The sequence below is a fragment of the Herpailurus yagouaroundi genome, unplaced genomic scaffold, assembly GCF_014898765.1.
Source record: "Herpailurus yagouaroundi ecotype Mexico unplaced genomic scaffold, PumYag 160, whole genome shotgun sequence".
Classification (NCBI taxonomy): Eukaryota; Metazoa; Chordata; class Mammalia; order Carnivora; family Felidae; genus Herpailurus; species Herpailurus yagouaroundi.
The window spans coordinates 9,147,761-9,162,216 of record NW_024412401.1 but is presented as its reverse complement, the minus strand read 5'-3'; the positions used below and the strand labels follow the sequence as shown (position 1 = coordinate 9,162,216).

Sequence of the window (14,456 nt, the reverse complement as noted above, 5' to 3'; positions counted from 1 at the left end):
AAGCAGGTTTCCAAGACTTCCCAATGCTGATGAAGTCCAGTAAAGAATACTTTCAGGTCAGTCTCAATCCAACCAACCTCATATGCTGAACATGTTTAAGATATGCTGGAGCATCTGGTGGAGGCCACTGGCAGTCTGAACCTTCTGGAACTTGCTGCCATCTACTGAAACCAAAGAAAACGATTGGAACCAGCTAACTCTCCATCAGTAGGGGATTGGTTAAATAATTTATGATACAACCATTTATAGGGAAACAATATAAAGTTCTCTAGTTACAAATATGGGAAGATCTCCAAGTGAAAAAAAAAGTAGGTGCAGAACAGTGACTACAGTTTGCTATCTTTTACATGAAAATAGAGTATAATAAAATGTTATATTCTTACTAGTTTGCATATGCATAAAGAAACTAGACAGATTTAAAAGACATGAATCCCTTCAGACTGTGGAAAGTGTTGGAAGAAATTGTGTCACAATGTACATTTATTCATATGCCGAAATTTAAGTTTACCACGAAAGAAATTCAAGCTAATAAAAATATTCATAAAGGGAAAAATAGAGGGGAAATGCACAAACATTGCTGGTGACCACATTTTGGGAACATTTTTATATGTCTTGAGTCCCATCCTTAGGATTTATCCAAAAACGGGGGAAAGTTTTGTGCCTAGATTTTATAAGTTTGTTAGAGACTATAAAAGAATGAAGTACAAGAAGTTATATATATTCAGGAACAAATAATGGGCAAAGGAAACTATAGTATGTATATTCATTGGAAAGTTGTATAGCCACGTAAAGATGTGTGAGCGGGAAACAATTACTGATGATGGAATTGCATTTTGAGGACAAAATTTAGGCTACGTTATTCACATAGCCGGGTCACAGTTTGGTTACTGGGAGACGCACGATGTATGTTTCAAGTGATTAGTAATTTGAAAATATGAACCCAAGTTATAATTGAGGTGTTATTATGTTGTGCCGGATAGAAATCACAGCTAACGTGCTTTATTGAGGCACAGTGTTAAGCATCTTCCTCCTCCGCCCTCTCTACTGCCCCATTTCTTTTCAATTCATACAAAAGCCGCATTTCATTGTTATTCCAAAGGCAGAAGCCAGGAAGTACAAATCTTAAAGAAAAAGTACGAATTGAGGAGGAGAGCTCGGAGGCCGCGACACGTTTATACCACACGCGCAGCGTAACATACGGTCACCCGTTCCGGCCCATTGAATCCCACCCACGCAGCGACCCAGAGAGGCCCCGCTCGCGGCCACACCACACCCCTCCTCCTCCCCAACCCCCGCCCTTTGCGTCTCCCCCGTCCTTCCTCCCCATCCCCCATACGTCCGCCCACTGACGAGGTCCGACGGCTGCGCAACCGCAGTAGCTGCCGCGGCCGCTCCTAGCCCTGGGGATCCTGGGACGAGGCCTTTCCGGAAGGAGCGGCTCGGCGTCCGGGGCTAGGCCCTTGTTCCAGGCCCGGGCTCAAGCCAGGTCCTCGTTCCAGGCCCTCGTCCTAACACAGCTCTCCGTAGCCGCCGCGACGCTCTGGTGACAGCGGAGGGCGCCGCGGGCCGCTCGCTGAGGTGGCCGGCCTCGCCGCCAAGCGAGCCGCAGTACGTGGCGGCGCCTCCCCCTTGGCCCGGAGCGGAACTGCTGGAGGAGCGGCAGCGCAGGCCGGACGGACCAGGTGAACCGGGTCACTTAACAGCTTTCTGGTGATGAATCATCTGCATGACGGTCAGATTTGAGGTCCACAGCCCTTTGTGGTCCTGCTATCGGACAGTTTTCAGTGGATGACTGACTGGTGTGATCTGAGGGGTGCCGCAGGGACTGCTTGCCCTTGATAAGGAAAGCGAGCTCCCTGGCTCTTTGGACGGCCTCGTTTCCTTGAAAGCTTTCAGATTGTAACTTCTTTCTCCGGCACAGATCTGTGCAAAAGGAAGGCTTTCACACATGAAAGTGTCTCTTGGTAACGGCGAAATGGGCGTCTCCGCCCATTTGCAGCCTTGCAAGGCAGGAACCACACGTTTTTTTACCAGCAATACTCACAGTTCGGTGGTATTGCAAGGCTTTGATCAGCTTAGAATAGAAGGATTGCTTTGCGATGTGACACTGGTACCGGGTGATGGAGATGAAATCTTCCCCGTTCACAGAGCTATGATGGCGTCTGCTAGCGATTATTTCAAGGCTATGTTCACGGGTGGAATGAAAGAACAAGATCTAATGTGCATTAAGCTTCATGGGGTGAACAAGGTTGGTCTGAAGAAAATAATTGATTTTATTTATACTGCAAAACTTTCTCTTAATATGGACAATCTTCAGGACACGCTTGAAGCTGCCAGCTTTTTACAAATCTTACCTGTTTTGGACTTCTGTAAAGTATTTCTTATTTCGGGAGTCTCTTTAGATAACTGCGTTGAAGTTGGACGAATTGCTAACACCTACAATCTCATAGAAGTGGATAAGTATGTCAATAATTTCATCCTGAAGAATTTTCCTGCATTATTGAGTACTGGAGAGTTTCTAAAACTCCCTTTTGAACGGCTTGCCTTTGTGCTTTCCAGTAATAGTCTTAAGCACTGTACTGAACTTGAGCTCTTCAAGGCTGCCTGTCGCTGGCTAAGGTTGGAAGACCCTCGGATGGATTATGCTGCAAAATTAATGAAGAATATTCGATTTCCATTGATGACACCACAGGATCTCATCAATTACGTGCAGACAGTAGATTTCATGAGAACAGACAATACCTGTGTGAATTTGCTTTTAGAAGCTAGCAATTACCAAATGATGCCATACATGCAGCCAGTGATGCAGTCAGATAGAACTGCCATTCGATCTGACTCGACGCACTTGGTCACATTAGGAGGAGTTTTGAGGCAGCAGCTGGTTGTCAGTAAAGAACTGCGGATGTATGACGAAAGGGCACAAGAATGGAGATCTTTAGCCCCCATGGATGCTCCTCGTTACCAGCATGGTATTGCTGTCATTGGAAACTTTCTTTATGTAGTTGGTGGTCAAAGTAATTATGACACGAAAGGAAAGACTGCTGTTGATACAGTTTTCAGATTTGATCCTCGGTATAACAAATGGATGCAGGTTGCATCTTTAAACGAAAAGCGCACATTCTTCCACTTGAGTGCTCTCAAGGGACATTTATATGCTGTTGGTGGGCGCAGTGCAGCTGGTGAGCTGGCCACAGTAGAATGTTACAACCCAAGGATGAATGAGTGGAGCTATGTTGCAAAGATGAGTGAACCGCACTATGGCCATGCTGGAACAGTGTATGGAGGCTTAATGTATATTTCAGGAGGAATTACTCATGACACTTTCCAAAATGAGCTTATGTGTTTTGACCCAGATACAGACAAATGGGCACAGAAGGCTCCAATGACTACAGTCAGAGGTCTGCACTGCATGTGTACAGTTGGAGACAAGCTGTATGTCATTGGTGGCAATCACTTCAGAGGAACAAGCGATTATGATGATGTTCTAAGCTGTGAATACTATTCACCAACCCTGGACCAGTGGACTCCAATTGCTGCTATGTTAAGAGGTCAAAGTGATGTTGGAGTTGCCGTCTTTGAAAATAAAATCTATGTTGTAGGTGGATATTCTTGGAATAATCGTTGTATGGTAGAAATTGTCCAGAAATATGACCCAGAGAAGGATGAGTGGCATAAAGTTTTTGACCTTCCAGAGTCTCTTGGTGGCATTCGAGCTTGTACTCTCACAGTTTTTCCACCTGAGGAAAACCCTGGGTCACCTTCTAGAGAATCACCTCTTTCAGCACCTTCAGATCATTCTTAGGACTAAAATGTAATACCTTTACAGCGCATCATCGATGATCTCACACTTCCCCTTCAGTTGTTATCTTCTTACAGCGATTGGTACAGTTAATTAGATAAGTGGTAACTGATGTTATTTGTATTGTTTGGCTTAGTGTGTTTATCATATGGTTAACAAATGTATTCTGAAAATGTATTCAACATAGCCACCTGTTTTAACGGATGTAAGAAGATAGGTAGCGAACTGTTTTAGATGTCTTTGTGGTGTTGTGTAAGTCAAATTGTAGGTGATCGTAGTAAATGTGTAACTGTGTTCATTATGCTTCAAAGTGGAGAGTTTTCATCTTTGACTTCAAAACATCAAAGGGAGGCTGCCTGCTCTAACCTAAAATAAAAAAAGGTCGCCAAATATTATTACCTACGTCCCTTTTTTCATATAGTTTTTGACATCGTTGCCAATTCACCAGATCGTGTGAGTGCATTCAGAATATGTGAAGTTTCTTAGAAATAAACAGTAAAGCCCTAAGTCAGGGTTTTGTATTTCTCTCTGGAGAGGGAAAGGGAGAGAGAAAATATAAGGTCGTGTGTGCACACACACACATACATACTGTGTATATACATTCGTATGTCCACACACAGGCACATCTAATTTTTAAATTGATATTTCATCTGTAGGGAAATTGTTTTTAAATTAATTTTTTGTTCTACCTAGCAGCTATTTATATTCAAATGGGAATTCAGTACCAGAGAATAGGTGTCTGTAGAGTCATACTAAATTGAGACAGATAAGGGCTACAACAGATTAAATTGACCACCAAATTTGTCATTTGACTAAATTGTCACTTCAGATGAAACTTCTTTTACTTCTTCTGCTTGTGAATTCTGTGGAGTTGCTTTTATACAGGTTATTTAGCAAAGTTCAGGTTTCTGAGAATTGGTTTAGCTGAGTAAATGTAAGCTGTGCTATTTTCTACCTTTTTATTCGGTAAAACTTACATGAAGACAGCTGAGAAAGGAATATGCTGAACAAAACTATAGGGTTTTAAGTTCGGTTTCCCAACTAGTCATTCTAACATGATCATTTGATTTGGGGTGGTTGCTCCAGCTTTGTGTGATCTGCCTCAAGGCTGTGATTTGAGCAGGAGAGATACAGTCAGTTCTGTGTCGAATCAGAATATTGTCCTTTTGGCTATGTCTAAAGAACAGGACCAACTTCAGATTCCCTAAGAAGCCAGCTACAGAAAGCTTAGGACTCTGCTGTCTTTCAGGCAGTACTAAAGTCGATGTTCAGTCTTTAAAATACCAAGGACATCCCTCCTGGTTGCTAATCACATGGGGAGATCCTAGTGAGACTTTTTCAGCAAAGGGAGTCCTCTTTATGTAGTGAGTGATTCTGGAGAGGTACTTTCCTAGAATAATTGCCTACCTGAAGAAAAAATTTACATATGTACTTTGACATACATATGAATATGTATATCCCTACACTTGGGAAGTTGTCATAGTATAAACCAGGAACAATCTTTTTATTGACAATCCCATAATAAAACTCAGGAACCAAGACAAGAGGAATTGGCTTCCAGGGATCTGAACCTTACTGCCCATACAAGTGTTGATTCATTTTAATGCTTTTTATGATTTCTGCATTGGCAGAAAATTTCATACTTTCTATGTTTTTTTAAATGACTAATTTTTTATTACTAAAAGTAGCACATTGAGTACATTTAGAAAATAGAAAAAGAAATTGATGTAAACTTTGTGCATTGAATAAGCAAGAAATGGCATCCCAGTCATTTCTTTATTAATAAGGTTAAATATTTGTGTGGTTTCTTTTGAGTAGCTGTGTTTCCTGTGTTTGAATGTTCATGTCTTTTACCCTTTTGATGATACCTATTGGAGTTGCTTTGTTTTTTCATACCAAGTTATAGGCTCTCTATATAATAAATGTAATTTAACTGGCATTTGCTTGCATCGATTTCATTTTCTCAATCTATTACAGTTTTACAAAGGCAGGGCCATTTAGTTAATTTTTGAGGTAAAATTTGTCCATCCTTTTGCATTTTGACCTTTTAGGGATAATTCTGCTATAGTTCCTTTATTATTATTTTTTTAAATTTATGTTTATTTTTTAAGTAGGCTTCACACCCAGCCTGGGGCTTGAACTCACAACCCAGAGATTAAGCGTTGCGTACTCTACCAACTGAGCCAGCCAGGCATCCCTCCTTTATTTTTTACCTAGTATTGATGTATGACTCTTTTGGCGCCAATTCTGACAGGCTGAGATGGTATTGCCCTGTTTGCCTTCTAAAAGCACAAGCTTTTCTCTTTGCCTTGTTGAAAAAAGGTTTCTGCCTTCTGTTACATTTGACTCTGTTGCTTTGCAATTAGCTCAATGTTGCCTAACTGCTCCCCCTATATCCCCTGCCTGCAGCCTCACACACTCCACCTCTCATCCTTTCACTTTATAATTTTCTGCAGTTGACCTCTCTCTTGGCAATCATAAAATAGCTGACTGATGTGATTCAAATACTAGTAATTACATCTGGAATTCCTTGCTTATAAAGAAAACTTCAGTAGCTTTGAAATGATTGGAGCTGATTTTTTTTTTACAGAAAAGATGAAAAAAGGATAAACTCCAAGTACATTAAACATTTCTTAACATTTATTTTCATTTTTCTAAGTTTAAAAATTATATTTTTCTGATTATAGAAGTATTATAGAAGCATTATAGAAAGTATAGGAAAATAAAAGTGAAAAGTATAAGTTATCAATGATTCCATATGTCAATGGTAATTTCTGTTAATATTGGGTATATTGTGCATATACACATGTACAGACATCAAATATTTTTCAAATCTGCCAGACCCTAACCTAAAATCTGGATGGTAAGAGGAAATAAATTCAACTTTCAAAGACACATGCTGCTATCATGACTTTCTCTCCAGGTTTTACAAAATGTGTATAAAATAGTAAATAATGTGCTTTTTTCCTAATTATCAAATACATGTGCATTAAGAAAAACATTCTATTTTTACTCAGGCAAATCCATACTTCTATTTTTCCCTTCTTGTCAACAGAATTCCTGTAGTTTACCTGCAAACCAAACACATTCAATCATGTTCAAATTTTTCTGGTTTGTAATTAAAATTACCTGGTTTTGATTATAAAGACCCAACTATGCTCCTGCAGAACATTTCATTCAAAACTACAGAAATCTGTCAAAAGCAGTGAAACCAATGTCCTATCCCCAGCTCACCTGTTTAATTAACTGAAAGACCCTGGGATAAGTAAGCTCTCAAAGCTTGAGTTTCCCCTTTAGTATGTGAAATTAGGGTGGGTGTTAATAATTGTATCTCTATCAAAATTATAAGTAGAAAATGTTACAAAGTGATTAGCATAAGATGTGCACAGAGAAGCATTTAGTAAACGATAGTGGGTATAATAAAATTGACATCATTTTGCATCACAATTTTTTACTTCAGTTTTAATGATTAAAAAAAATTTTTTTTAACGTTTATTTTTGAGACAGAGACAGGGCATGAATGGGGGAGGGGCAGAGAGAGAGGGAGACACAGAATCTGAAACAGGCTCCAGGCTCTGAGCTGTCAGCACAGGGCCCGACGTGGGGCTCGAACTCACGGACCATGAGACCATGACCTGAGCCAAAGTCAGCCGCTTAACCGACTGAGCCACCCAGGTGCCCCTTATCTTACTGATTTTTATAGGTTATTTTCTTAGAAAGTATTAAATGCCTGTACAATTTTCCACTCACGAATGTACCTTCATATAGTTTCCATTTCCCAATAAGTGTATATTTAAATATCTACCTTATGTTTTCACCATTATAAATTGAGCAAGATTTTATATTCCTACATAAAATTTTGTCCCTGTCTGACTCTGATAAATTCTAAAGAAGTAAAATCTAACTCAAATAGTTTGGGTTCTTGAAAAATATTTCCAAGGATGCGCCAATGTGCATTTTCCAGCAGAATGTGTTTGGTGATTATTTCAAAGGAAATCTTTGCAGTTATAGTTACCTTCCTGGTTTGGGTTTATATGTTTTCAATTACTGACGACACAGAATTTTTTGCTTATTGAGCAGGTGCATTCTTGTGAGTCATTTTTTCCTGTCTTTTGCTTTAAATGTCCTATCTGCTACAAAGACTTTTTTTTTTTTCTTAATTGGTGGGGGCAGGTCTACTCAACTTTTTCAACGTTTTTTTTTTATTTTTTATTTTTGGGACAGAGAGAGACAGAGCATGAACGGGGGAGGGGCAGAGAGAGAGGGAGACACAGAATCGGAAACAGGCTCCAGGCTCTGAGCCATCAGCCCAGAGCCCGACGCAGGGCTCGAACTCATGGACCTCGAGATCGTGACCTGGCTGAAGTCGGACGCTTAACCGACTGCGCCACCCAGGCGCCCCTCCTTTGTCATTTTTAAATGTTTTCTTGCATATTTTCCCTCCATGATATGGTACAATTATCCCAGTATTTTATATTATTATGAATATGATTTTTTATTAGACTTCTGGCATGAAATCTAATGTATGTTTTCAAATTGTTATCCAATTGTCCCATCACCACTTTTTGAATAATTTTCACTTTCTCACTGAATTTTTAGGCTTTTTAAAATCGTATAATAAAATCTTATATGGGTCATTTAGGGTCTCTTTCTTCAGTTCCAATGACCTTTTATTCAAATTGTCTTTGGTATATAGATTGCTGTTTTGAATGAGATTTTGTTTTCATCTTGTATTCCAGACTTTATTGCAGTTATAGTGGGAAATACATAGTTGAAGCATGCTGGTTTTCTGTCATCATTACTGTCATTGATTCTTAAGTTTTTGGATGAAATGTTACTCTCATTGATTTGTAACAGATTTTTGGGTTGATTCTCTAGTGTTTCCACCTTAGATAATTATGTTATCTGCAGAGTATAAAAAACCTTGTTTCATATTATCTGTCTCGTAACTAAAAACATTAGTTTATGCTTCCAGCACAATTATAGTAGTGACACAAGGCATTGTGTCTTGCAGGTGATTTTAATAGAGGTAATTATAGTTTGATAACTTATTTGTTAAAGAGAGACATTCTTGATTTTGCTCATTAAATGTAAGTGCACACAGTGCAGAACTGTTGAAGTTGAGTTCCTTAACCAAGAATAGGTTAGTTCCTCTATTTGCTTGCTAACAGTCCCCACTTTCTAGGGACTGATATTATTCTGCCATCTACTGGTTGAAAGTAAAAGTCCTCGTTTTAAATTTTTTTTTTTTTTTTTTTTTAACGTTTATTTATTTTTGAGACAGAGAGAGACAGAGCATGAACAGGGAAGGGTCAGAGAGAGGGAGACACAGAATCCGAAACAGGCTCCAGGCTGTGAGCTGTCAGCACAGAGCCCGACGCGGGGCTCGAACTCACAGACCGTGAGACCATGACCTGAGCCGAAGTCGGCCACTTAACCGACTGAGCCACCCAGGCGCCCCAAAAGTCCTCGTTTTAGATAGATTGCAGAAAATGTATCTCCTTAAAGACAAACGACAACAGCAAGACCCCAGTAATGACAAAAGCCATGAGAAATTTTGGTAGCATATGGGAAACTTCAAGGCTTCACATCATACTCATTACATAATTAAATATACAAAACCTATGGTAACTTTTGGTGGATACAGTGGGACAGTTATCAAAGAGAATGTATTTTTTGACATCACATAAAAATATACATGTAAATTGCTTTGATCATTATTTTATTGATAAATTCATATAATTATGACTATTATCAAAGGTTTGCAACATTTTGTCTAAGCAACCACATTCACTACTGCATGCCCTTTTTCGGGTGGGCGGGGGAGTACACTCCCCATTCTTCTTAAATTTTTTTTAGCAGAGAGCCTTATCATGAAGACACTTACACAGTAAATCTTTTCAACAGCAGAAAGGATATAATATGCAATAATCCAGGTATAAGTAAATCTGATAAACATATTATTCTAAGAGCTTTTTATATGGGCTTGCCCATGTGGATTCCAGGGATGAGGTCACTGCTCTAGCCACACAGCTTTCATTCAGCCTAAACAGCAACATATGTACACAGGCACACACACGTGTAATACAGATATCCAAATTCTTTAGAGTACCATCCATGGGCTTTCTTTGAGAAAGCGTGTTTCTTGGCTATGGGAATGGTAAGAGTGGCATAACTCCCCATTTTCTAATTCCCCAAAACATTGTCTCAGATTAAAATATCCTCCTACATTTATACATTAAGCATTCTTTTCCTCGGGAGGGATATGACTGAAAACAGGTGACTTCTTACTAAGACCGGTCCTGAATGACAAACAAGTCGCTGGCTGGATGTTCTCTTTAAAGAAAAAATCATTAAGACAACTGATGATTCTGGGCCACAATAGCACTTCCCTGGAGTAGTTATTCCACTTCTGTGATGTCACAGGACCAAGCTGTTCTATTTGAAGAAATGGGCAGTTTCTGAAAACTTCATCATAGAAATGTTGAGGATGCTTTTGGGGAGATGACCACAGATGGTGGTATTAGGCACAAGAAACATGTACAACCTGCGACTGCTCAGCTCCATGCCTGCATAGAAAGAGTGATTGATTTCCCTCTAGTCCACATTTCTGTATAACTGCCCACTGCTGGCTTTCAGGAGACCAGAGTCACAGAGAAAAATCTCAGCAATAACGTAACTCCGTAACAGCCTTGTCCACCCCCTCGGAATGACGTCACACCCCAGACCTAATCTATACCATAGTCCCAATAATTCTCTTCTACCCGAATTGGGCATTCGAGCTGTAAAAACTGCTTTTATTAATATTGAGGACATGGTACTGAGAAGCACTGTCCTCTCACATCATAGACGAGTATCTATTTGTCTGATATCATATATCTGATTGTCTTTTTGAAGTTTCTGAGCCACATGGCCACTTTGACCCAACAGACCAGCAACCCAATTTCCAACTCACCTGCAAAGCTTCGTATAGTGGGTTTTCATACACTACATTCCACATTTATCCTGGCATTATAGTTTCCAAGGAAAGAGGAATCCTGGGTATCCTTCTCAGACCTGTTGGCAAAGGAATGTGGCCAATAAGACACAACCCTCTCAGCTTTTAAGTGAGTTTTACTTTCCTACCAGTGACTACCCCAGCTCCACTGTGTTCCTAGAACATCCAGGATAAAACCAGTACATACTAGCTCAAGCACTTGGGTCCAGTGCTGATATTCTTTTCCCTGATTCCCTTAGAATCATGTAGCCCAAGCTGAAACCCTGTAAGAATCCCCTTTCTACCCCTTCCTACTGAACCTTGTAATTCTTCATGGTGAATGCTCTCACAGCAGAAGTTAAGAAATCTGACCTGGGTTGACTATAGATCTGTTGCTGTTGGTCTACACCTGCTGTGCCTCATTACAACTCCAGAAGAGGAAGGAGTGTGAGAGTAACCCAAGAGAGAACCAGCACAATCTTCAGCCCCATCTATGCTGTTAGTGGTCAGAGAGAAGATAATTCAGGGCTCATTTGGGGGTGGGGGGAGGAAGCTGGCAGATGTCCCCTTTACTTTATACACATTTTTAACTATTGTTAAAATATCTGAAAGATTTTAGAAGAAAAAAAAAAACTTTTCTTCTAATGTGAAAAGAAAAAAATGAGGATGGGGGAAACCCATAACAGAGAAAGCTATAACATTATGTATTTTATATGTATGTTATAGATAATACATATAACATTCTCATAGCTATCGTGTAGATATTTTGAATGTTAAAAAAATTTAGTGATGTGATCACATCGTGCACCACAATCCCTTGAAATGAGAAGAGCACGATTGGAAACATTGCTTTTGAAGACCTCCTGGAAGATTACAAGCAGATTTGATTGGCTCGGATTCCAAGAGCAGAAAACACACGACCCGCGAGGTGAGTATGACAAAATCGCTACAGAGCAAGAGAAATCACGGGGAGACTGAGACAGACTGTGTGTCTTCCAGAGATGACCCACCATGGCATCTCCCAGCCCACATGTGTCTTGAGAACATTGCCATTTCTCGAAAAGTTGAATCCAATTCACCTCCCCTTAAATATGGGAAGGTTTGGAAATTGTTTACAAAAAGATTCGTTAGAAATAGTGTTGTGTGGCTTCAAGATTGGAATTAAATCAGAGTTTGTCAATCCTGACACTCCTAATGCTTGTGGCCAGATACGTCTTTGTTGTGGGGACGGTCCTGTGCCCTGTGGGGGTATTTACCACCATCCCTGGCCTATACCCACTAGCTGCCAGCAGCGGTCCTCATCAGTTGTGACAACCAAAAACGTCTCCAGACATTGCCAAAAGTCCCCTGGGGGACAGAGTCATTCCCACTGAGAATCACTGGGCTAGGTCATAAAAGGTGATAGAGCTTTGTCACTGGGTCACTCACTTTTGAGCCCTTGGTCCCCATGTAAACGGTGCAACTGTAGTGACTCCACCTATCTGTCAGAACAAAACAGGCCTCCGGGAGATGTTCTGGCCAGGTGGCGAGCCATCCAGTGGGGTGTGTTCCAAGCTGAGGCCCCAGACATTGGGAGGGACATTCCTTCTGTACCCTACACAAATCCCTGACTCACAGCACACGTGAGAGTAAGACAACTGTTATTTAGGATAATACTTTCTTTTATTTATTTTTTTTTAAATTTTTTTTCAACGTTTATTTATTTTTGGGACAGAGAGAGACAGAGCATGAACGGGGGAGGGGCAGAGAGAGAGGGAGACGCAGAATCCAAAGCAGGCTCCAGGCTCTGAGCTGTCAGCACAGAGCCCGATGCAGGGCTTGAACTCACAGACCGTGAGATCATGACCTGAGCTGAAGTCGGACACTTAACCGACGGAGCCACCCAGGCGCCCCGAGACTGTAAAATCTTTTAACACTTAAGGAAGATCTAAGGCACCTTACAGATTTTCAAACAGACATAAGGTCCCTAAGGATCACAAGGGAGTGCCTCACAGATTCTTGCCATTCAGCAAGAGGATTCTGAGAGACCAAATTATTGTGTCACAGAAGCCCTGGGGGAAGCCCAAAGTGGAAAAGCATGGATTTGGAGAGATTTGTGGGTGTACCTATCGTCCAATGACACTCGTTATCAATTGAAACACAGCCAACCCACTGAATGTTCAAAGTCATAGATCAGTGTAGACTGAAAGTAAGAGATAACCTGAAATAAAGAGGCCATTGGAGCCCCAAACTTTTCCAGAAAGCAAGCAGGTTGGGAAGACTATGCAGCAGCTACACAAACTGCTTCTTGTGGGAAAGGAAGGACAATTTAAAAGGCAGAAGAAGTGCAGAGGAGAAAGGTGAGCCACGGAGAGCAATGCCCAGGGAGCTGGCCTGCCCTAACGGATATCAGATTTACAACAGACCAGGGACTGCTGTGTGCTTTCTGCGCTCCCTCATTTTGAAGGGGAGTGTCCGTGATGTCGGCACATAACCTCTCTGTTTGGATTGTAGGTCTTCACATTGAGAAGAAGGACACTCACTGAGCAGGGCTGCGGAAACGGTCTTGCTCACGATTATGTCAGTTGCACATGATGGAGGCACAGTAAAAGAGAATGGATAGAGAATAAATATTACAGGGGTGCTTGGGTGGCTCTGTCGGTTGAGCATCCGACTTCAGCTCGGGTCATGATCTCACAGCTTGCGAGTTCGAGCCCCGTGTCAGACTCTGTGCTGACAGTTCAGAGCCCGGTGCCTGCTTTGGATTCTGTGCCTCTCTCTGCCCCTCCCTGCTCACACACTCTCTCTCTCTCTCTGTCCTTCTCAAAAATAAGTAAATATTTAAAAAATGTAAAGAAATAAAATAAATATTGACATAAGTGGTTAGGGGCAGGGAATCTGCCTTGGAACTCACGTAACCCCACTAGCTCAGTGTCTCATCCCTTTCTTTCCCTAGGTGATCTATTGGCCAACCTTTTGGCCAGGTGCCTCCCAAGGTTAGGGGAGGGTAGGGAGCCTCACAGGCCTAGGCTAGAAGAGGTTTCAACACACTAGGGAACTGCAGGAGCACTGGCTGCAGGCTCAGTCTTTGCCCAGAGAAATGTGACCCGGTGGGGAGAAAATTGCTCTGGAGATTTGAAAACTCCCAGCCCATGACCTATCAGAGCAGAGTCCTGAAATGACCCGAGGTCCGCTGGTTGCCAGGGGAGGGTGCCGGGTCCTTGGGGGTCCTCAAAATTCTATGCTCGATGGCTCGCTCCATCCTCTCTGCACGTGCAGTCTCAACCTCCCAAATAGCCCCGAGTGTCACCTCTAGGATTATGACTTCTGCATGTAGGTCTTTTTTTTTTTTTTTAAGTTTACTTAGTTATTTTGATAGAGATAGAGTGAGCAGGGGTGGGGGGCAGAGAGAGAGAGGGAGAGAGAGAATCCCAAGCAGGCGCCACACTGTCAGCGTGAAGCCTGTTGCAGGCCTTGAACTCATGAACCATGAGGTCACGACCTGAGCTGAAACCAAGAGTCAGGCGCTTAATGGACTGAGCCACCCAGCTGCCCCGTCCATGTGTATGCCTTTACCCAGAGTCCTATCACCAAACGTTAGACCCATATTTCTACCTGCTGCCCTAGAACGTCTCCACTCAACAGGTCCAACATGGAACATCTGTTTTCAAACTTTCTTGCCCTTAAGATCTGGTCTTCTTC

At 41.5% G+C, this 14,456-nt stretch overlaps 1 protein-coding gene across 1 annotated transcript; it reads left to right on the top strand.

Moving 5' to 3' along the window:
• The first annotated feature begins 1,379 nt into the window (after window positions 1-1,379).
• Window positions 1,380-5,738, top strand: KLHL9 (kelch like family member 9). The gene has a single exon (XM_040481376.1). It carries the CDS (start codon window positions 1,949-1,951, stop codon window positions 3,800-3,802), a length of 1,854 nt encoding a protein of 617 aa, XP_040337310.1. The 5' UTR covers window positions 1,380-1,948; the 3' UTR covers window positions 3,803-5,738.
• The last annotated feature ends 8,718 nt before the right edge of the window (window positions 5,739-14,456 follow it).

Coding starts and splice junctions, on each gene's coding strand:
- KLHL9 (XM_040481376.1), top strand. CDS start 1,949: ATGAAAGTGTCTCTTGGTAACGGCGAAATGGGCGTCTCCGCCCATTTG.